The 26,344-nt window shown below is 35.9% G+C and overlaps 1 protein-coding gene across 2 annotated transcripts in view; it reads left to right on the top strand.

The window, feature by feature from the left end:
• The window catches only part of LOC145977422 (band 7 protein AGAP004871), a 171,427-nt gene extending 145,313 nt beyond the window's left edge, over positions 1-26,114 (top strand). For both annotated transcript variants that reach the window (XM_083109393.1, XM_083109395.1), the window contains 2 exons: positions 25,046-25,209; positions 25,742-26,114. In XM_083109393.1, coding sequence (XP_082965519.1) covers positions 25,046-25,209; positions 25,742-25,820 — 243 coding nt within the window. In that variant the 3' untranslated portion in view covers positions 25,821-26,114. The remainder of the gene's footprint in view (positions 1-25,045; positions 25,210-25,741) is intronic.
• The last annotated feature ends 230 nt before the right edge of the window (positions 26,115-26,344 follow it).

Raw genomic sequence — 26,344 nt, 5'->3', positions numbered from 1 at the left:
CAAGCTTTATCGTTATGGCCGAACCGGGGAAAACGAGTAATGCCGTCATGTTTAAAAAATTCATGGAAGGCACTATCGTGCCGTATTTAATAAAGCGATCCGCAAATATCTTAATTAAATGATATGGCTCGTCTTTCAAAAATCTCGATAAAACATTGCTGTTGTAGATTATAACAAAAATCGAATATTCGCGCTTAATTAGATAGATGGTTACGTAATGCGCTGTTATCGAATATCTAAGTGACCAACTTGGACCGACATCGAGGTCAGCCTCGGCATCAACGTCGATTTTGCCATCAGTCTCGACATTAGACGACGCATACAACAAGCGGGAAGCATGTTAATAAACTCATGCTAGCTCTGCTAGCACGGCATTTATAGCAGTTTGCCAGAGGCGCTTTAATCAAAGAGTAACGGACAATTACAATCATTCCCGGAGCAGATTTTATCCGCCATTGCATGGATTCAACTTCAAAGTGTGCACCAATATCAGTATGCATTATAAAATGTATTATTAAACGCTAAATAATGGTTGTTGGCAAAAATAAAATACCGATATTTACACATCGCTTTGACGTGACATAAAAGTTTCGAGCTTATCTCTCATCATAAAATACGAGTAAATCTCTGTTATTTGGCGCATGGTTATTATCGCATATATGGAATATTAATGTATATAACGTGACAAGTTTTATTATTTTTGTTTTTGTACATCAGATAAATAAGAATACAAAATGATTCGAATTATCAAAGTATGACAGAGGATGTTCGATCAAAAATTAAAACCATATAATTTATGATTTTCCTCATTTCAGCGAGATATTAATTATCGCTACAAAGAGAAGGATAGAGAAAAAGGAGGGAGAGGAACGATGGGATGACACGCGAGACACAGAGATAAACGCGAAACTGAATGAAACTTGTGCGACAATTTGAATATATCAAACTAATCGCGTATATCAATAGAACGCTACGTCATATGCATACGTATGTATATGCATCTGTACGTGTTGCAATTTGATTGTATTCGATTCTCGATAGCCCGACGAAGTTAGCGAATACGTGAGCGAAATTTCAAGCCGTAACGACTCGAAACTTTCTCGAGATTGACGCTTTAGTCCCGGTGTGTGGAATCGCCGCCACCGTTAACTCTCGTATATCCATGCATGTGTCCATAAACTGTTCTATCCATTAGTTAAATCTGAATTGAAGTTCGTACTTAGCGCGCGAATCGGATAGATAACACACCGTTCGTTTAATGTATCTGTTTAAATTTTCACATTGAGACTGTTGCAAATTATCAACCGTAGCAATTATTCCACTGTAACACGTTTCAATCTAAGTTGCGAAATATAAACATAATAATATGTATCTCGAAATATCGTGCAAATGGCTAGTACTCTTCTTTCATGAAACATTTAAAAAATAATTGAAAATAAAAGATAAATTTCCTATTGAATAAAAAATAAAGTTATATACATATGTAGTAATATATATTTTCAATATGTACATATGTGATATAGTCAAATTTCATTATTATACATTACTTTTTAAACATGTGTTTCGATATGAATTACATATATTTACTACGATTAATTGAATTTTGCAACTTTTATTTTATGACATTATCATATTATAGCGCTTTTGTTAATGAATCATAATTATTTTACTCAATTTTTTTATCACTCTTTCTTAATCATTTTTATTCTTTTATACTGCATTTAAAGTTTGTATATATACATATATAATTTCTTTGCGTCATTTCTTAAAGATTATATTATAAACTCTTAAAAAAAAATGACAACTTATTATCAAGTTGCCAGCAGCGAATTTTGTTATCGTTCGCTCGATTTTTATTATCCGAGATTCCAGATTATTATGATCACTCATTTTATACATTCTCTTTTAATCGACAAAGTTTGTGCATAAAAATGTAAATTAAGCATAAATTATAAGTCTGCCTCATCTTGCGAGGATCGGGCCGTCAGTCGGAACGTGTTACGTTTTCGGAGCGGTTCGGTCGGTACAGGTGTGTACAGAAACGGCAAACATTTCCCGGAAATGCACTTTTGCACCCCACGTTTTTCCCCAGATGAAGCGGCAATAAAAATATTGTTTACGACAGGAATAAAACCTAACGTTCCCCACCTCGTTTTCTCCTTCCTACCCCCGTCTCGTCTCGTCTCGCTCGGCAACCGCCAAATAAAAGCATCATACCAAAAAAAAAAAAACAGAAAAAAAATAAACATGAAAACGAGAAAACGTCACTTACCGCGCGTATTCGCACGTCGTAACGCTGGATGTTCGCGCGCGCGCGCGATATAGAATGAGATGAGGTGAAATAGAATGAAATGAAATGAAATGAAACGAGAGCGACAGAGTTGGTGGTGGAAAAAAGGCGGATAGGACGACAAAAAGGGCGAGAAAATGAAACACGGACGAAATTTGTGGGACAGCGATACGACACGCGGCACGCACGTCCTTGTAGCCGTGTGCACTGATAGCGATGAGCTTATATGCATGATTTAAAATGCTGCTTAATTCTCCGTCGAAATTTATGAATATCCGTGTGTCTCTTAAATTCTCATGTACTCGGCAGCGATTGCTGAAATTTTTATCCGCGTCATTTAGAGCGTTTTCATCTTGCCTCTCCTTTCCAAAGGAATTACATGTAATTCTTTGTTCATTCGATTATTTAAAGAATGCGTACAATAACTCTTTAATTAAAATTTCGAATTAGAAATACAATGGAAGGTATATTATCGGCGCACCGATTTAAAAACACCATCGGCTCAGATTGGAATTCGGCTGGGCCCACATTAGTTTCTGAATTAGATCTGGTGTGCGAGCACGTAACGCAATATACGCATGCAAACGCGATATTGCGGCAAGCGAACGGGAATTATTGACGCCACGATAATTCGGAAACACTAAAAGGCTATGAATGCTTAATGAAACGCGGATATTCGATCGGGCGCGTATTCGACTATTGCTTATTCCGCGATGAAACTTTCGACCTTCGAGACGCATTAATTTCACGCCTACGTGTCACGGAATATACGAAAGACGTCGGATACGACTCGTTGTTTCTGTGCTGCTAGTTGCAGGGCGAGAAAGAAGAGAAAGAGAAAATGAAAGAGGAAACAGGTATACGGAAAATTTCGACGAAATGCAATCGCACGAAGGCGTGAATATATAACGCCGGATGCGTACGGTTCTCGTCCATCGTATGGCATAACCACGATGCGCATCGCCGACTTTTTCTCCCGCAAACTTCGTTGGGGAGTTAAAAGATATTGCGTAGCCGTCTAGTAGCGAAAAATAACGAGGGATGCGTTTGCAGTAAATAATTTGCATACATCGAGCGCATATAGAGAGCATGATGTTGCAAAAATGTAAAAATGTAAAAACACGCGACATCGTTCACGCGTGAAAAAGGTCATCGTTAAATGTATTAATAATAAAAAAGAGCGTGCTTATATATTATTTCAAAGATTTCTCTAATGGAAATAGCGCGTGCCTTTTGCTTTTGAATTTAATGTACTATAAAATTGAATTGAATTGCCGTTAAAATTGCGGATTTTGCGCAAACATCGCGCGTACGCAAAATATGCGGGAAATTTATGCGTTCCTCTTGAATTTCTCATAAAGTGGCTGCTGTAAAAAAAAATGAAGCAGAACAATGCTGCCTTTGTGCGAGGATTATGTCAAAGCGATTTTATTTCGCACAATAACAGAACAGGTTCAATTCACGCGCACTTTATTAAAAGTTAATTTGCTTTCTGTTTTTTGTTTAATCTTTGATATTTCATAATGAAACTCGATAAAACGATTCGTGTATCCGCATCCGCGCGGACGAGCAATATCAGGTCCTTGAATTTTACCATCGTCCATACGCCGTGAAAATATTTAATATTAAATTAGATCAGAAATTTGCGAAGGAAAGTATAAAGTTCGCATAGGGGGACGCGGACGGAGGGTTTATGAATGTTTAATGACATTAAAATATTCACGGGAAATGCCACCGCCGCCGGGATTTCCACATTACGTATTTCGTGATAAAACTTCGCGTCACGTCACAACCGGCGCGCTCTTGGCGCGTCCAACTTTCGAGGAGCATTAATTTCACGCCTCGGTCAAATATACGACCGAATGCTCGGTTGCGCCTCGCCGTTTTTGCACGACGGTACCCAGCCGTTGTTCCAGTAAATATACGACAGCGCAAATCCGCCCACTAGTCATCCCTTCGGCGCCGTGAAGTTTCATCGTTCCTAGCATAGAAATGTTTTAATATTATTATATCATTGCGCACAGAGAGAAACAGAAAGAAACAGAGAGAGAGAGAGAAGAGGGAGAAAGGGATTTTTGCGTGAAAAATTTTCTAATAACTCCTGACTGTTTATTTTCGTATTCTTTAAAAATTATTATATCATTTAAAATTATATATTAATATTTTCTTTCCAAAAATTTGCAAATTATTACTTCCTAATTATTACGTGATCATTTAAATTATACAATGTTAATTCACCAATGATTCTATCAAAATTCTAACATTTTATCAGAAGACTAACATTTATTTTTTATTATTTATACTGTAATAATAAATAAATATTTTGATACTTAGTAAACTTTAATTTATAATTAGTTGATTATATGTATTGCAAAAATAGTTTTATTTAATGTTGAAAAAAATTGAATTTTATTTAATATAGAAGTTGAATTATTTAATAATTTAATTGTATTTAATGTGAAAATTAAATGTTGTTACTAATTAAATTATTTAAAAAGTTAACTGGTACACTTGCACATTATTTTCTCACCTCACATTTCTCTTCACATATAATTTCGATTTACAACAATCTCATATTCTCAGACTTTTTGATAACCAATAAAATAAATTGTAAGAATTAATCAAAAAACAACAATAACACAGCAACATAATAACTTGGTCTATGCTATATTGTGCCTGAGTTATATTCAGCATCGATAAAATTCGTCGAGGGACAAAAAGTACAAGAAAGATAAGAAAAAGTAAATCTATGTCGTAAGAAGGAGAATTTTATTACATATTTAAAACAAACTTTTGTAAAACTTTTATGAAATTTTTATGAAGAAGTAATTACAAGAAAATAAGGGAAGCTTTATCGTTTAAAAAAACGAACTTTCGATAATTTAACTAACTTTTTATGATTGATAACCATGGAGATAATCATGAAATTAACGATATATTTTTATTGGATTAAAACACGGATACATCACGAATTATTTCCAAACGATATTTCAATAAATTCGATTATTTCAATAAATTTGTAATTTGAATATAATCATAACTAATTTAAAATTGTAACTCAAATAAGATAAGTGATTTGTATGACTGTAATATTTGTAAAAGCGATCAAAGCGTTGAATATCAAAGAAATGAAATGAGTTTCGATTAATGTTATGATCGCTATACATTTATAATTATATTATAAATATATTAATTATAATAAGAATTATAATATATTAATTATAACATTATAATATATTATAATTAACTATATAATGTATGTATATGTGTATAATTATGATATATTGTAACTATGTGTTAATTATATATTAATAATTAATATATAATTATATTATAATATTAATATATTAATACTTACAAGATATTGCAATCATAAGAATCATTTGTCTGACTATATCTGAATTACAATTTTAAGTCAGTTACGATTACATCTAAATTACGATTTACAATGACAATAAAAATCATGTGCAAGTAAGTCTATATTGAAAGCATCAAGGAAAAATACCATTTCACTATGTATAAATGCAATATATCACGTCAGTAGTGCGAACATGCGACAGTTCTGTCAAATAAACTCCGCGCAACCATAGATGCAAATATCACAAAGTGTAAGCTTCCACAGGTAGAGAAAAAGCATCATTCAAAGATACTCGAAGCTTAGACTCTCCGATTTAATAACTATTCTGTCATTTCAACTTTCTCGTTTCATGTCAATAATCCTTTGTTCATCTATATTATAATGATTACTATAATATTCTTTTAAAGGTATTGAAACAAATATGGCTGTCGTATTATGCATGGATATACATTTATCGATACTAAGAATGTGCAATTCAAAGATATTTAATTTCTACGTTCAAAATACACAAAATATGAGTTTTAAATAAATTTATGAGATAGTTTCTATACTGAACATTTATCGAAATTAGTTCTTAATTCTCTCTTTATCGTGTCGACAAAGTTAATGTTGTAAGTTTCAGTTTTTATGTGTATGAGATCGATCCGGAGGTGAGGTTAAATTGGCGAACTTTCGCTATCAGATCAACTATTAGGATTGCAGTAGCATCTGACTACGGAATTTCGATGTAACTCGACAACAACTTCTAATTTTACTGTACTTCTTTGAAATTAAATAGTATAACGTGAATACGCGACCAACGTTCATTGTGTGCACGTGCATCTTGAATATTTGGACGCTGATAAATTTTATTACACTATTTTTTATTTATTCAGCAAACCAAATATTTTGCGTAAATGTACATATATTAAATCAATAACGCGAAATCGACGAAAAAATGCACCATTCGTCTAAATATGTACATATGTACGCGTTTATTATGCGACACATAAATTTTGCTGTACGCGTATCGAGAGTTGTATTAAATATTTACAAAAAAGCACGGAATTTTTGTCGGCTATATTGCACAATGAAAAGAGAAAGAGAGAGAGAGAGAACATAAATAAACGTAATAAAATATCTCAGACGCTGCCGCGATATTGTGATGATAATAACGGTATTTTTAATTTCACGCTGGCATTATTTTCGAGAACTATTTTACGGGCATTTACCCCTTGGTACCCTTCGGAAAAATCTCGATTTGCGTCAGCAGGACGCGTCTTATTTGTCATGGAATTTCGTCGGAATAAAATCTTCACCGTCGTCGTCGTCGTCGTCAGTCACCGAGAAGATTACAACTGACGTCATAATGTTGCCTCATGCGTGTCTCGGGACGTGGTTTCGCCGCTTTTAACGTCCTATTATCAATCTCTCGAAATGATTTCGCGCCCTTAGTTCCCGCAATGAAGGACGGAATATTCATGAGGCAATGAGAGCGGCACAGAGTCCTGTCAAGTCTTTTATGCAAGTCGTTCGACCGTCCACTTCACGATCCTTTGTTTAAGCGCGATAATTATTAATGGTATTTCGCGCTGTCGTCCGTGCTCTACCGCCTCGTTCCCTCGTTTTTCCGGATACCATCACTCGTCACTCGTCGGTGTCCCTCGCAGACGTGGAGTTCCTTCTGGCTCTCAGAAATAGAGCGGCGCGAGTTTTCTAAAGGTCTCGTTCTCTAGCTTTCTTGTTGGATGCTATAAATTATGGGAGAAAGTTTGAAAGAACAATGCGACCCCCTCCTTCCCGCGAGAGAGAAGAGTTAATTGAAAACTTGTGCATACAGACTGGATTTTGAACGGGAAGCCTATGCATACGCTTGCAAATCGATTAATATTGCGATATATATACATATAAAAGATACTTCGAGCGCATGTATGTAATTTTCTGCGCTTTTGTGCGAATTGATTTCAGAAAAAAAGAATTTTATTTGGGATGTTTCTCGTAATTTCATAACATATTGGCAATTTTCAATGAAAAATTGCGCATTTTGTGTAGAATAGTTTTGCATCGATTTTTACAAATGGTAGCGAAGTTGGAGTTTGAGATAATATTTGACAATTTATGACGGCGAATCGCGCATCAATTGAATTTACCAAAATGTATGCACCGCTATTATTCAAAGGAACTGTCACACATTCAAAACATAATACGATTATATATCACATGATTATCTTGAGTTAGGTTATATAGAGGCATTTCCACGATATTGCTAATAAACAAAGCGTGTTGTGTATCGACATCATACTATTTAATAACCCCTTAATTCGGTAAACTCGAATCGAGTTTCATGTTTCATGTAGTAACTCACGATACGGATGTATGCGTAAACGATACGATTACATAAACGAGCAGATACGCGTAAACGGCTCTACAACGTTGGTGCTACCATAGTATTTAATCATTCCCTTATCCGGCAAACTCAAATCGAGTTTCTCGCCGTAATTCGCGATAGAGACATATTCGATAACTATGCAGAATGGCCACGCTCAATGAAATTAACAGAGTTTATTATCCCGAAATATCTGTTGCCGGTACATAAATGAGAATAATAAATTTAAATCAGGATTTATTGAAGGAAATAAAATTAAATCGTAGGGATTATAGAAGATATGTAAAAAGTGATAATTATATATTAATCTTATCGATAAAAGATTCGTATATAATTTTTATGCAAACATGAAAATCCTGATTTTAAAACTTTACGTGAAGATGCGAATGTCAGAGAGAAAAAATATTTTAAAAGACGGAAATATACTCTGTCATTCTCTTGTGACGCGAGGATAAGATAATTATTACAATCAAGATACGACATATACGCGACTCTCCAATTTTCATCATAACTTGCAAAGTCTTGTAGAATCTCGTGACACAAGATCGCATATGAAAACCCTATTACGAGGATAACACGCGGGATGGCAAATGGCATGTACGGAGGCAGGGGAGACTCTCGTCGAGATCGTTCTTCGTCTTCAAGTGCTTCTCTAGGTAACTTTACAGAGGCGAAGGCCTGGAATCTGCCACACACAGACATATGCCATGCACCAATACGCCTCGCCATATCAACTTTGAAGTGGGAACGCAATAAGGGAGAAGGTCGCCTGTTGTGGAAGGTTTTCATCGTAATTTCCGAGAGAGATTTTATTAGCTCTACGAGCTTTTCGCGAACGACGTAATGAATTAGCTAGGAAGTAGTACACTTAGTTGAATAACGTAATATACCACAACGTCGCTACATTTAATTCCAAATTTTAATTTATTAATAACGATGAAAACACACGATGCGGAATTATGTTATTGTTTTACAAATTAAGGATTGATTAAATTTATTAATATGCAAGAATAATACTATTGAATATAAATGATAAAAAAAAATACGTCTAAAATAATTATTTTGTCTCTTTGAAACATGTAGAAGTAGAATAGAATTTTTTATAAAAATTTAGATATCCCAGACGTATTGTAATCGTTATTTTTATAGCTCACTTTTGATGTGCCTTTTTTTACAAGCAGCCTCCTTGAAATTACTAACCCCTATCAGTCCCTCATCGGCCCGAACAAACGCGTCTGTGTGTCGCTCGCGAAACGCGCGATCGATCAATACTCCGAAAACCGGTGGAAGCGTGTCCTCGAAGGCCGTGACAGGAAAAAAAACGGTACCGATAACGAAAGAATCGACGGAGGGATGGGAAGAGTCGCGGGATGAGGGTGGTAGCGTCGGGAAGAAAAAAATGAATTATGCGAAGAATCGAAAATGCCGGTCACGATGGAAAGTCCGCGGTATTGTCCCGGCATCCTAGTCGTTTCCTTTCCACGCCGCGTTCCTGCATTCGCTCTGTTTTCTCTTTTCTCCCGTGCGCGAAGGGAGGACGCAAAAAGAGAAACGCAAAGAGCGCTCGTGATATATCGCGCGTATGTACGGGAGTCTTACGACGTCGTTTTCTGATGGATTACCTATTTCGCGCACTTCTATCGCTGTACGGAATTGGTCCGAGAATCGTGCATTCATAGTGTCGCCGACGACGAACGAAATACGCTTCCGCGTTGAATTACCAGCAATCCTATCCTCGAATGTTCCATAAATCTTGATGTTGACGGATTCGATGGATCCTTTTGCGTAAGAATCCTTTTACGTAGAAAGGCTCTATACAAATCTATTGAGAAAAGAAATCTAGACAAAACATTGACACATTTAATAAATCTTTTAATTTGCAATCTTTTGTCATCTTAAAATAAAATTTTTCATTTACTAAATCAAAAGTAAATACGCACGCTGATCACGAAAATATGCGGAACGTGTATCAACAAAAGAATTTCTCGCGTGAAAAGAGAAGAGAAGAAAGGGAGTGTATGATTTGAAAAGTTAGTACCGGGATAATATAATATACAATCTCATCCTGATGGATGATCCGTTCGCTGTCATCTGGAAAAGCAGCCACAGGTCAAACACGTGTATTGCTTGGGAAAAAGGAAATTATTATTTTTAAAACGTAGAAAGAATAATATTTGTATGATTCTCAAAATTAATTCTAATATTAAATACTATATTTATTTTAAAATTGACATTTTCAGTGCGAATATATATATATATAATTTTATCGTTCTATTCGTAGATTCTGTTTTTCTGTTAGAAGTTGCTTGCAAATTTATTAATTCGAAAATAAATTTATAAATTACTTTTATGTCAACTTATAAATCACAAGTGATTTGATTTCGCTATTACAGTAGTACAAGCGTTTTCAAATGAACCAGTCTGCACAGTAGTATAAGCAAGAATGTGCGCGACGTAAATAGCACAAGCAAGTAGTGTTCACATAAAAATTACAACCATACGGTGATAAAGATAAATGAATTTTTCAATAAAAATTCCTTGAAAAATTTTTTAAGTTTCCGTCGATTAAAACTTTTCAGTTTTCAGAAACATTTTGAACATTTTCTTAGAAGGTTTATATGAAAATTCAAGATATACAAGTACTCGAATCGATTCCAATAGATGAAGTAGTTATTAGCAATATTCACATAATGAAAATATTAAATCGACTTATCCCCTCATCGCTTTTCAAAACATGAAAAACTGTAGAATTTTTTAGAGAAAAGGTCGAATATCGTTTTTAAGTCGACGTTGTAAAAATAGAGTGCTAACTTTACGAAGAAGAACAATTCCAAAGTTGATTCCCGAAGAAACGATGAGGTCGGTTTGCCAATTAGTGTAGCGGACGAAGATAGAAGACGGTGGCCGGGAAGCAGAGCGCCGTATTTTCATTTGGCCGGATCGGGCTCGTCATCCGGCAGTTAATCCTGGTCGAGGGGACAAGCCCAGGGATGAACTAGTCGACGCAACGGGATCGTTAGTTTTAATCGTTCGACTGCTATTAGTTCGTGTCATTCTCCCTCCTCTCGCCTCCATCCGCTCCGATCCGATATCTCTCCTTGTTCACCGCTATTGCCTCTTCGTCACTCGCTTGTCGCTTCTTCCGCGGCCCGTCTTTTCTCTCTCGCTTCACCGAGTCGGGGCTCTTCCTCTGCCTCGTTCGCTCCTTAACTGCGTACTCCCTGGTGCCCGGGCTCAGACGACATTATCGATGGCGGGCATTAAACGTCTTTTGCCTTTTCCACCCCCGCTTTCGCTGTCACCCGCGCACCGGCGCACATTCTCTTTCGTTTTATCCGGCTCGACGTTTTCGCTGGTGTCGCTTTAACGTGGATTTCCTACCCGGTGGCTTTTGATAACAGCGCGGGTGGCAGCTTCTTCCGTGTTAAACGACGAAACCTAGGTCGGCGCTGAAAAATGAAGTGACTTGTGTATCCTGTTCTCGATAAGAGCGCCCACACGAATAGAGGCAACGTTTCTTTCTTCGCCCGCGTACATGAATAAGACTGAGAGCAAAAATTGAAAGCGCTGCACAACGTATATGTAATCAGTCTTTGACGATTTTAATTGAATTTTGATGACAGCGAACCGCCGACAAAAGTTCCACGATCGCACAAGAACGAAACGTTTTAGGCTCCAGCGCTCCTATATAAATAGAATCCGCTGGATACACACGAATGGCGAACAATGGCAATCATCCCGCACGAAAATCGAAAAAATGCAATTCCACGGTATTGTTCACCACACTATTACTGCCCCGAAAGGTGACAATAACGATTGTAATTGTTTCGCGAATTGAAATTGTTAAACGATTTTCTTATGCTCTTTTCTCAATTATTTTCATAGACGATAAATAAATAAATTTCACGTTTATAAACTTAAGATCCACTCGACCGATAACTTATTTAATAATTTTTTATTATCTTAAAAATATGTTTCTTTGATTGTATCTTGAAATATTTTATGACATATTACAATTCATTTGCGATAAAATCAATATTAATTATATGTATATATTAAACATTTTATTAATCGTACATTGCTCGACATTTTTAAAGATTTTTCACTGACCTACATTATTGCAGGATTTATAAAAAAGTTTCTTCCTCTCTTATATTATGATCTTAGCATACATAATTTAGCAAAGAGATAGAATATCATTAATGCATTTGGCGAAAGCTCCTCTGAATTCCGTCGACGTCGACGTCGCAGTGGGCTTAGCTGTTTTAAAACAGTGAGCCTCTTAAAATTGTGTCGAGTCCTTTGAAAGTGTACGTGTGAAAATCCGACCAATGTAGACGATAGCTACGTGGCTACGAGCATTTTAATGCAAATGTACAATTCTCGACCCTCACATTCATGCGAAAACGGAAAACACTATTTTCGCGGTAAGATTCTTCTAGCTTTATTGGTCACTAACCGTCAGTCACTGTGACGGTAGTTGAATTTGAAAAATAAATGCGATAGAGTTTCGACGATAATAGTAATTGATATTAGAATTAATTTTACTTTGTCGAGCTTAAATAAAAAATTCAATGAATATAATAATTATCATATTGGCATTATTTTTTCGTGTTAAATAGAAATTTTTTTACTAATTATATGTATAGCATTTCTTCGCTTAAAATGTATTTTGGTTTTATAGCAGTTTTTTTAGAAGCGTTCGTATAAAACAAAGATAAAACGTTAAATATTTAATACGTATTGTGGAAAATTCAATTCTACCATCTACGTTACAATGACTATTCACATGACCATGCATGTTGCACGCCTTTGTAATCCTACATTCCCAAATCAATTTGGGTTACCGAGAGAAACATTTTTCGGGCTATATATACGTACATACCACGCTGCCGAAAATTTACATTACAGATAACATTTTTGCTCTGCAATTACTAATTTTATATTAAAGAAAATTTAAAAAAATTAGAGAAGCGCTCGTATAAAATATTAGTTACAAGTATTTTTTTCCATTTTTCTCTAACTTGAGGTAGCTGTTAAATGTGAGCGAATTAAAAATTTTTAAGAATATATTTCTCGATATAATTGTGGGCGTAGCTGAGGATTATTCAGATGTCTCTTAACACGCGAACGTTGTGCGCGGGCCGAATGCTGGAATGAAACTTGAAGTATTAATCCCGCCTCGCGCGCGAGAAGGTATTGAGAGCAGCCGGTGTGCCCAAGGAAAATTACACGAGCTAACGCAAGGTAACGGAATCTTAATCTCGTTGGTCCCACCGCGCCGTACCGAACGGAGGAGAAAAAGAAAAAGAAGCGAGACAACCTGCTCTCGCCTGCCAACGAAGACTTGACGGGACAGCAGATGGCCATCTCGCAGATTTTCCACCTGGCGGCTCGCGCGCTGCCTTGGGGTGTAATTTCAGTAATTTAATTTCACGGCCTAATAGAGGAGCCCGGGATCGCAAAGAGACGAGGTACAGCTGGAACGGAAAGAAACGCGGTCGACGCGAAAAAGGAGAATTACAATTTAGAGAGGGAAACGTGGAAGCGGCACATCTGTTAATACTTTGAGAAAATTACTGTGTCGTTGCTTATGGTGATAAACTGTAGACGCAACGATGAGAGAAAAAGTTTCCTCCGTTCTTTTTAATTTTTGATCAGCTGCCTCGGGCTTTTCAGAAGCTACAAGTATCGTAAAGAAAAATGATTGATATTCTTTGTAACAGGGAGGTTTCAATATCTGCAATCTTTTTTAATTACTGTAACCGCGAATAATCGCGTAAAGGGAAGAGACCACGCGACGATGCTATTCGATAAAATATCAGATGCGTATAAATCTTTTATTGCATTATATAAATATTGTTACGTAGTAGTGGAAAGCTCGTTTCTCGCGAAAGAATAAATTTTTACATCTGTACGATACGCGATACGATATATCTACATGTGCGTACGCCAGCAGTGTATCATCAGAAAAATTACCAACATACCGACATGTGTAACAGAACGCCATTGCTACCGTGTAAAAGCTATCTTCCACGAATGGATAAATCTCTAAATCTGTACGATATGATCTCTCCGTTTCGTTTAATACCCCGCTACCGTTATATATTACCGTGGCGAAAATAAACGCAACGGAAGGCAACACGGAAGGGGTGGTCGCGGTTTTTGTCCGCGACGAGCCGTCAGCTTTAACGATCGCGTAGAGGAGCGTCGGGCGCGCGTCCTGATTTCATTAACGGTTTTAAATACGGTCGGCGGGTAATTCTGTCTCTCGCGTAATGGAATGCAACTGTAAAGGTAGAAGAAAGGTACAATCTCCATGATTGAGAAGATAAACATTTACATTTTCTTTTTTTTTTACGATCCCCATTTTACTCGTAATTGAATTTCATAAATCACTAAATATACTCCCTCCTTTTGATTTATTTAGTCCGTAAATCTTTCCATTTTATATACATTTGAACAGAGAGCACACAAGCGGTTATTATTATATAAAATCTGTGAATTATAAAAAAATTTAATGCGCGCGGGGTTAAATTTACGAGCATATAATCAGCATTTTTAGGAGCAATTAGTTGCGTATATGAATAAAGTGCTCTTTTTAAGCTTGGTAAATAAATTACCCGGGCAAATTAAAAGCTTCTTGTTTAAACGGAATACATTCCTAACTCCTTAATCTGATTAAGACAGATACACTTGTCTCTGCCCACCATTAACGTGCTCCTGACTACGCCTAGTTGGATATTCCGCGCGTACGATACATACTCCATAGTGGATACGGAGTGCTCTAAGCTCTGAAATATCACGACACTCCGTCCCAAGTCGTCGAGACCGCTTGCAAATGATAGATATACGATGCACGAACGCACCATATATTCAGCATGCTCCGTATAATCTACTTTTCCTTAATTTATCTTACTCACACGTAACGCAACCGCGGTCATGCACTCGCGGATGGTGGGCGCACACGTGCGCGAGATACACTGTAATAGCGCTTCGAGCTATTACATTGAAAACTCTCGTAGAGTGTCAAGTAATCGTATCGAAAAAAAATGTAATGACATAATTTATAATGATTCGGTCATTTATAGCGAATTATATCCGTTTAAATTCCGCAATCCATCATCGATCAAATAGCGCACGATTTTAAAAAAATGAAAACGAGATTTTAAAAATATAAATATAAATATAATTTTAAAAATATAAATATAAATATAAACTTTTCGATATCCGATCGAGTCTCTTTTATGTAATTGCGAATGTAATCACCAAATAATAAATACATGCGTACGTTTGTTGGTTACACTTTGCGTATAAAAATTGTCTAATACAACGCGACCTAAACATACGCATTTATTTATTATTTTTCGCATCATCTGATGTGTAGCGCTGATTAAAATAATAACGCGAAATTATCTCGCGATTTGGAGATATGCGGGTATTCTATGTATATATCTACGGCATCGCATCTCATTGCCTCTGCTCCATTCGGTTCCGTGTGGAATCGATCGCGAATATCTATATAAACCGCTTACGGAGACGTGCATAAATCGCATTCCGGTCGCGTTTGCGTGCGGCACGCACCGTCGATTCTGCTATCCTGCGGCGGCGGTCGCGGCCGACAACGACCGCATCGTCAGGTTCGTATTATTAAACGATTCGGCCAATGGGTACAAATTGCTCCCGGATTGCAGACGATCGCCTACGTAAAATGCGCGTTGCGTAACCGTGCCGATAACGCCGCGTTCCCTCCTCTACGTGCGCATTTTATTAAAATTTCATTAAAAGCGCGCGAAATGACGCGGCGTATCGCCGAAATATATTTAAATTCGCCCTCCTGATTATCCCGACGATACACGTAGAAATGGTTAAAATTAAATCAGAATTACGATAAGAGTTACCTAAATATCGCTTTAATGTATCGGACGGATTTGTATGCCGCACGAAACACTCGCAATAGTCATGTTTCCGCTGAAAGGCCTCGATAAACCGTTCGGAACATACGCCCACGCGCGTATTTTTCTCACAGCTACACAAATTTCATCCGGCAGTTCTGCCTCTCGCCGACAGGAAGCGGAATTCGATGCACACCGTTTACTCTGTACCGTTTATTCTGTCACATGTCAGTTGTTACCGAATAACGGATGATTGTTTTTCGAAATAAAATTTTCATGATGCCCCGACGATCCTAGTCTCGGATGCGTTTTCAATATTTAATCGCTCCAGAAACTGCTCTTCGTTTCGACGTTAGAAAAGGTCGTGAGAAAAGAAAACTGCCGCTTCTTATATATCTTTCGAGGCGTTTTATTTCGACGGAATACGCGACAGCGCGAGCTCGCGCCGACGACGATAAAGCATTCGATCGATTCCCTGCTATTGTCGAACGTAATCGCTGTTAATCTGATAACACATGTTAGGACAGTGTACGAACCGTACGTCTCACGATCTTCCCTAACCGCCCGAATATGTAGGAACGGCAGGAATATTAGGAAGCATCCTACCGTTAAGAGAAGCGCAGCCTCGACACGTATCCTCGGTCACGTGGGGACGGTAGTAGAGCCCGAATGCTCAGCGTTCTCTCTACGTGCGAACGTTTGCCAAAATGGTCAACGACGTCAATATTATCGTGAGTCACCCTTAACGAGCTGCTGGACCTCGTTCATGATAACGGCCGGCTTGTAAACCTTGTCGTGGTTGCGTCACGTATAAAGTATTTGATCTAATCATGAGTTCTATGAGAAACTCTCGTTACGTTTCTTGGGATTTTCAATCTTGGTTTTAATAAATGGTTTTAGTTATCGTTATGTAATTATTGAAAAAGTGGCAGATATAGCATAACTCTTGATATTTAAATCTCGATATAAAGGATTATTATGCAGGATGTTTCACATTTCTGAATAAAATTCAAACATAATTAACTGAAATAGAGCTTTTTATGGATTAAAATATTGAAAATGATCGAAAAGTTATTATATCTAATTATCATATATTGATTATATCCAAGAAAAATTAATTAAATTAAGTTGTGTTATGTGAATATTGAAGGGAGGTTTAACATTAAATAATAATACGTCATCATAAACGATTTCGTTGATGATATCAGAAACAGATTAACGTGTCGTGTTGTCTCATGTACCAACCGAACAAGGTTGCACCATGAACATACCAGAACGCACGATACAGTTGCATGTAACACGGTGGTTTGGTACATTACAAGTTAATACATCAAATGGCGAATTATTTTCGAATTTGCGAGTAATTGCAGTTTGCAATCCGTACATGTATTGTATATACATACAAATTTATCGTGATGCAGCTTTTAATTAATTGACACTCAAAACTCTCGCTTACTGTTAGATCCGTGAAATGTTGCATCGTTTATTTCCGTGCAACAGCTAATTGCGTTCTCCATAAACCATACTGCATTCCAATAAATCATTTTTTTCTATATCATTATATTCGCATAATGAATTCGCAATAAATAATTATTTTGGAAATCCTTTGTCAATTAAAAATAATTTTTAATATAATTTTATGGTCATGAAGTATATCAAACACATTGTATATTCCGCATTTTCAAAATATATATTTAATTTAATCTTAACTTAATCTTATGATTTTTTATCAGTAAATACGTATAGGTAAATATCTTTTAACTCCGTCAACGTAGAATCGCATAATGGTTCAACGGTGTACATCAACCTAACGTTGAAATGTAACTAATTAATGTCTCTGAAACAGTATCTCTCTTGACATGTACGTGCGAATCACAGATGGAAGGTGACGTAAACGCAGTAGAGTCGGCTGCAATTCCCGACAAGGAAATTTGCACTGAAATCGTAATATTGTTGTTCGTTGGAAGATCCCAATGTGTGATAATCTTGTCACGTATACGCGATTATATACGTCTAACGAATATTATCGATGACATACATCGTGCATACAACTTTTTGGAGTCAGAAAATTTAATCACGTAACTTCTTCATTTTTTATAATTTTATTTGACTCCATATTTACTTTTTCAATCCATTTATTCATATTGTTAATTGTTATATAATATTTGGCATTTGTTTTAAGTACGTACATATATTTTCGTTAACAATTTCTGCATACATTTATACAATTTATTTCTTTATTGCTCAGGTTACATATTATATTATTATAGCTTGATAATTGCAATTTTACCTCTTTTGTTAAATAAATTAAACAGTGATAAAACAGTAAAAATAATATTATTGTCTTATAACACATTATTTCGCCTACAATAAAAAAGATATTATTATTATTATTATCAAATATTTTTATATACTGAAATCCATATAAAATTCCCACACACGAGAGTATCAATATTACTTTATCCTCTCCTCTAATGCAATTTTCGATTATCATAAACTTTTATTAATCTTACACGCACGCGTGCTTCTAGTGTATCGCGATGATGAAAAGGCAGCCTAGCGACGTAGATCGACGGCAAACTATCCTTAGATAGCGAAAAATGAAGTACGGCGTGTATCGCCTAGGTAAGGCGAGAGGAACGACACATAAATATGAGCACATATACGCGCGCGCGGATACATACCTATGTACTTATACACGACACGCCCGGAAAGAGCATACGATCGTAGCGGATAAAGGAAAACGGAGAGGGCAGAGAGACGAGATGAGGTATGGGTGGGTTAACAACGTGATCACGGTTCAAGCACTCCCACAGGATCGCCACATCAGCTAGCCGACTCACCCTTTCTCACCACCGCTATCCAACCTTTTCACCATCCGGTATTTTGCTTCCCCTTCTTCCCCATGCCTCCCCTCCTTCCCCGCATACTCTCCGGGACACACTCTCGTCCGTGGTCTGTCAAGATACTCCCGCGATCGTTTCCATCGATGCATACGCGACGCGCTTATATGCACGTGCGAACCTGCCATGTGCAGATCGCCAGTTGTCGATTAACGGTGGTATACCTCATGGTATACAGCGAAACGTAGCCCCGAAAACGCGGGCTTTTGGAAAAATGACGGCCCCCCACCCCACGATTCCACCGAATCGTGTATATTTCAATATTTCTCTTCCTCCGCTTTTTTTCTTCTTTTATTATGTCGTTTTTCAGGTCGCGCGAAATATTTTACTATTTTTTGGCTATCGAATACGCCGGACCGATGTAAAAAAAGTTCGCCCTATCGCGCGATACTTTGGGAAGATTGTCTCGTAATTTTTCGACATTAATAAATCGTATGCTCCTGTTGATATAATAGGTCGTTGTTTATTAAATCTTATCAGCTGATTCTGCTGTGCATCAACTCCGCTATTATTATTTCTGGGCAATTTGCTCTACATGCATAAACGACCCATTTGCTTTTATGTAAGCTAGTCATGTTTTCCACGTCGGTCTACACATATTAATTACTTACTTTTTACATTTTTTTTTCCCATTAATTCTACACGTATCTTTTAATTCATAAACGACATTCATGCACGATGCATTTAGGATATAATATCAACAACGATATTAAATACGTATGTAAACACATAAGTATTTATAACACCTATAATTTGTTTGGACAATAATGCGCATATTTACTTGGCATTATGCATAAACGCGATAAAATAGCAACAATGGTGCATTATGATTTTTGCCATCGACGTAAATACCATTAGCTCCAGCGGAAGTTATCCATAACGAAATTTCTCGATTAGTTTACGCCGTAGCCAAAGTTTGCTGATGCACGTTAATTGGCACCTCATCGTCACTATCGCCATTAAAGAAGGCTACTTGTAATGGTCGACGATCTGAAAATACGAATCGGGATTTTCTCGTCGGTACTTCGAAAGAGTATCCATCCGAGCTCGCGAATGCAATTTCATTAGTCTAATGGATTTCGATGCTCGAAACGGTAATCTGCTATTTTTTGCGAACCACGGCACGGAAAATTGGATAATTCATGGGTTTGAAGTAATGAAAGGAAACGTAACGCGAGTGATCGAATAACTTTAAAAATTGAGCCTACACAAATGTAAAAGAAAGAAAAATAAAAGAAAAACAAGATAAAAAGGAAAAAAATAAAGCACACGACGAACGACGGAATCCGAACAATTCAGGAACAACGCTATTACTCTATCACAATAGACTCATCGACTACGAGTTCTCTTAACGTGATGTCTTATAGGAGCGAACAAATTCGCACGAGATCGAAAGAGAACGTTTCGGCCCTTTTACCTCTCGATTAATCGACTGAAGACATTGGAGCCGTCAAGTGCTCTCTCGAAATGTCTTCGAGTCGTACGATAATGCATTAGCGTATTATGAGTTGATCCTAGGATTGCCAGACAGGAAAAGAGAATCAGGGAGAAAAACAGAATTTCGAATGATTATTAAATATACTATAATAAATATCATATGCGAGAATATAATGGAATATAATACGCTTGACTTTTTTATTTATATGTCGATTTTATATTAATCAGCTAATTTAAAAATTTAATTGCATTTCGGTGACGCATCGGCCACAATCGCCTTTTACATATTTTACTTCTTTCGTTAATTAAACTTTGCGCGAGTGCGCAAATAAAACGAGTCTGAAATGTAGATTTCGCAGCATTGTCTCGTTATAACACGCACCAAGAGGAATAATTTACTTTTTTCAACAGCTTTGCGTATGTCGCGTCCAAGCTATATAATAGTTTATACTGCCTTTTCACACAGAACTTTACAGCTCGTAAACACGGGAACAGAACTGGTGCACGTGGCTGTCGGTTAATTTAGCAGGTTCTCGCGACACGGTATCGCTTGAGTGCGTGCATACGTGCGTGCGTACGAACGCGTTCACACCCTCGGCCCGCGTTATTTTGATGCTTGAATTTTTAGTATTGTGTCTGTCATAGAGTTCACATTCATACATAGAGATTAAACTCCCCGGAAATTAACCGAAGAATGCTCAATATTGTGGTTAACGTATTAGCACTGTTCAACATTTCAATCAAAATTAGAATCGAGGAGTTGAGCATAAAAAGAATATATAAATAATAATAGTAAAATTTAAAAAAGACATTTATATTCAAATAAATTTTTCTTTAATTTTAAAATATAATAAGTATTATCTAAAAATGTTTTTTGAACATAAAATTTTTAGATTAGTTGTAAGTAAAAGGCTGTAATAATTATTATCGAAAAAACGTTTAATTTTACTCGATACCGATTTTAGATGCACAAATAATATAGTAAATTGATCGAGAATATACAATAATACAATCCGATAACTCAATACAATAAATTTTTTCTTTTAATTTTTTCTTCAGATTATTTTTCAATTATTTCACAAGTATATTTTCTTAAGATAATTACATATATTTCTGCGATAACGCGGTGTATTGCTGGATTTAGAATTACGAGAGAAATCTGATGAACAAGCAGGTGCTCTGAGTTGATCGATCCTGCGTGTCCCGTTTAAGTGGAGGACGTCGTTTTGGTGAAACCACATGGAGGGTGATCGAACCCAACAGAGACTAACGGAAGGAAAGTCCTTTACAATACATGGTATGGTACATTATGTACAAGAGATTGCAATGAGGAAATAAATCGCTCACTTTCCTTAATGATTCTCTGTGCTTCTCTCTGATAACACAGAAATTAAGGAAATTACATTAAAGTTAATGTATTGAAGTTAGTTATGTATTGATCACCAATATTTTGAGATAGCATCAGTCAACGGAGCTTCGTACATCAAATATTTTCTTTTTGCGTTTTAAATTTTCTCTCGTAAAAAACTCGCGAAAAAAAGTTGACGGAACACAGTGCAATGAAATTAATGAGAGAGGGTATAGACGAAAAGGGACAAATTACTTTTCTGGCAGACGTTCCATTTCACGCACAATTTAACCTCTGCGATCTCCGTAAAAGGCGTTTGCATGATTGCTTTGCTTGCAATATAGTTGAAAAGAAAACGATCAGCGGCAGGGAACGGCATCAAGGGAGCGCATCGCCCGCTCTGCTTTTACCTAATCACTTTTGTGATGGCTCGATTAATCTTTCTCCCTGACGAAATCAGAGCTGTTGCTTAAATCGAGAATTTGTTTGAGCAAAATACCGAATTACGTATGTATAGAAAATCCAAAGGCCTTTATGAGTGAAAAATATTATATTTAACCTCTTACATTTGTACTTAATCAATTAAAATTGTAATCGTATAAGAATGCCAATAGATCTCTAATATATTTTGTTAATTAATGTTAAATTTCAATAATTAAATTATGATCAAGGTTTATAAGATATTTGCTTTTTTTTTTAAGCAATCGGAAACATGAACATTAATCATCATATGACCGACATGAATAGTAAGAAAAAGTAAAATGACAAGATTTGTCGAATTCCTTGCAACAATGTAACCGTTACTTTTATAAATAGTTATGCTGCCGTTCTTCCTCTGCTGTTTATTTAAAATCGTCCACGAGCGATTGTTTTCAAAATGGAATTCACTTCATTTCACTTGAAAGGTGCTCGCGACCTCGGAAAACTGTCTATAATTTTTAAAATCAATTCGATTTGCCTTTATAATTCGACATAAAAAATAAATGTTCTGAATAATCTTCAATGATCCTTCTTCCTTTTATCGTCATGCCATGCATTGATTTATTATATGTGTAAACCTGAAAGAGTGTCTTGATGTTGCGCCACAGGAAATGTCTTAAGTCTTACTAAAAACGTAAATGTGATTATCTATTACCGCATAAAAGAGTACATGCCGTTTGCGCGAATTACGAGAAATAATAATATTATATCATCAAAATATTATATCATCTGTTCTAAAATGAAGACACAGAAAGACGAAATAGTTTGCAAGAAAAAAGATATTAGAATTTTAAATTAAATCTATATATACATGTAGTGATTTATAGAATATATACTACTTTATAATATTATTTTATTATTGCAATTTTTTTATGTTATTATTCTGCATTCTTGCGACTGACAGTTTTCACTTTACTCTGACAATTTTACTCGGCGAGTTTATTTCTACAGCCATGATGAAAGCACTTCGTACAGGTTTTTTCTTTGGTTACACGTTGTGTCTCTTTCGTGCAGCTGGCACGGCATTTAAATACTTGATTGCACGCGACCCTTTTTCCTTTGCTCGCCTTCACGCTCGTTGTAATCTCTGTCTTTATTTTTGGTCATTGCGAGAACTACTGACGGAAACATACGCGACGGTGTGATGAAAATAAGCTAATTACGCATGTTAAAAATCTTTTTCGGGCTCGCAGCGGTGAACCGTACAACGAACTTGATGCTATGAATTACGAAATTCATTGCGTAATTTTTCCGATTTATAATAAATACATTGATTGTCGTTTAATTAGTAATTAAGATACAGTGCAGAAATAATGAAGCAATATAAGATTTAACACCGTTCAAATATTATATTCCACAAATAGAATTTTATTTCGTTTACCATATTTTTATATTTAATCTTTATTACTATATTTTTATATTTAATCATTATTAAATCCTTATTACTGTAATAAGAGGGCATTAATGCATAGGGTATTAATATATTGTGTAATGCATTCAAAGTCATATAAAACGGATCACAGAAAGGCGATTTGTGGTGCATTAAAAATTACGGGAAATAGTCGGTAGCCTGTCGATATGTTTCGATATTTCGCGAGGGTAGTTTAAGCTGCATCATCGCTTCGTTCATGGTTAACTATCTTGACGAATCGCCCCTTCGGCTTATTTACTTTTCTAACTATTTAACGCGGTTGCTGGCCGCATACACTACAAATGATCTTCAGTAGACTCCAAGTCTCGCTAAGATCCTGTCGGAGAGACTCTCCCTGTACCGTCCTGGACGAGACAACGAATCCTTGGGGAGTCAAAGTCAAGCGCGTCGAGATGTGAATATTTATTTTTCTCAATACTTTAGCACATCGCGACTGTACGACCGAGTGTGCTTTCCCTTCATTACCGGCTCGCGTAATTAATTTGTTCATTACTTGAGATGGCGGGGAGAAATAGAGAAATATTATTACGCGAATTAATTTCTACTACTTGCTTCGCAAAATATATCTTGCGAAATTGCGCTTTAATATCGCGCTGGCAAGTTTTTCACTTAAAGTATTAAGAACAGTTTGCTCAAATTTAAATGTTTGTATTTCTAATACGAAATTCACCTTATTCGCGCTAGCAACATTCCCGTTCGCACGGAAACGAAAAAAATTATTATTACGGGCAACAGTGACTAATGCAAATTTAAAATCGTTTGATTGTGCTGCATTATGCAGGCGTCGTGTAAAGTGATCCGATAAAAATAATGCGCTAACGAAAATGTATTTCAATCGGGAGGAGGGGTAGGAGGGGGGAGAGAAAAAGGGAGAAAAAAAGATAGAATTCGCGGCGCGATTTAAAATTTAAATGTTCACCGAATCCGCGTTCGCGTAAAACAAGTCGGCGGTTGTTTATTTGCTTGCTGTGTATCCGTTAAAATTTCACAGACGGGCAGAGAACGAATCGATACGTTTATAGATTGCATTTATTTACATCGACGAAGAGAGTTATTAAGGAGTAATTACATTACGGTTGTATGCATTATACCATCGCGGCAATATCACCATTTCGATATTAGCTCTTTGCGCTCATCATGGTCTTGCCCCACACACGTTCATAATAATATTGCATGTGTATATTTTACTCATCCAGCGAGAAATTACTGTAATCTCTGTAAAGAATATTTATATATCAAATTTTTACGAAATAATATACGGGACAGAAAGTGATTATTAGATTGTAAAAATGTGACAGTATTTAGTTATTTTAATTTATAAAAATAAATTATTCAGGTATTATGCTATTTTTCTAAATTTATTTTGGAGCGCAAGGGGTTAATAGTGATAATTCAAGCGTATTTATCCTAAGAGATCGTACAATCTGTAACGGAATCTCTTGTCGCAGCTCATGCGATTGCGCTCGCATGCTCGATCATGAATTCCCGATCCTTGCGACTGCCCGAAACGGATATCTAACGGATGCCTCTGCTTCAGAAAGGACATCCGACTTCCGGTGCAACTTCAACGAGCCATGGCCATGGAGGCGGAAGCTTCGAGGGAGGCGAGGACCAAAGTGATTGCGGCGGAAAGCGAAATGCGAGCTTCCCATTCCCTGAAAGAGGCCAACGATGTCATTTCCACGAGTCCTACTGTCCCAGGTACGCATACATGTTCGTATTTCATTCCTTGCAACCAGACGCTAATTGACAAATGCTATTAATTATTTACTATCGAAAATTGTACTTTATTTTGTGGTTTCGTCTTATTACATTTCACTTTCGTAATATTAATATTACGAGCTATTCGTGATGCGTTATTAATTAATATTAATGAATTAAAATTAATAGTTAATCACGGCTATATTATAATTTTTTAATTATTGGAAAATTCTATACATATTCTAAAATTGAGTATAATTTTAATTATTTACTGTATTGAGAGAGAAAGAGAGAGAAAGAAGTTTAACACTTTGTCTTGTGAAGCTTTTTATGACAAAAAATTTCAAACGTTACTATAGAAAATTCTACAAAAAGTATAGGACTCTGATTATTCATTGATAATACATATTAAACACAGTATTCGATACACATAGCTTGGAAATAAAAAAAATTCTCGAGTCGAATGTCATAATTAAAAAATAATACGATGAAAAAGATAATACATTATATTCTTAACTGTTATTGCCGGCAGCTGTGATATCTACAATACTCTGCAATATAAACAATATATTCGGCGAGAACTCAACAGTCGTATTCTCATTGTCCGTTGAGTTCCTGACGCCTTTATTCATCTCCAGCTTGCGTACTCATCAAGAAATTGTGCAGATGGCGGGATTCTTACATAAAACAGAGGATAAATATTAAAAATTATGATTCTCTCTTTTATCGCTAATATAAAACAAGATAATTATATTTCTAGCATAAAGATAATACGATGTTATTGTTTTGAAAGCAACTCCAATGTAAGAAAAATAATTGGAAAAATTATACGACTAATTTGTTATTTTATGATATTACATATATAAGTTATATTTACGTATATAGTCTATGTCTTATTTTTGACGTTTTATAAGATCTGAATAAATTTAATATTAATATATTAATATATTAATTAAAAATTAATTTAATTTTGATTTTTTAATGACGCATACAATCAAAGTTAAGAAGAATAGCTATAGATTTTATGCATCTTTTCTCTTTTAATATTCAATATATAAATAACTTTGTAAAAATACTTTATGTCAAATATTTAATATTTTTTATCATAATCTCTGTTTTTTTTTACGAAATTGGA

Source organism: Camponotus vicinus, unplaced genomic scaffold (genome assembly GCF_025532165.1).
Source record: "Camponotus vicinus isolate PSW18456_S1 unplaced genomic scaffold, iyCamVici1.0 SCAF_9, whole genome shotgun sequence".
Lineage (NCBI taxonomy): Eukaryota > Metazoa > Arthropoda > Insecta > Hymenoptera > Formicidae > Camponotus > Camponotus vicinus.
This window is presented reverse-complemented; position numbering and strand designations above follow the sequence as displayed.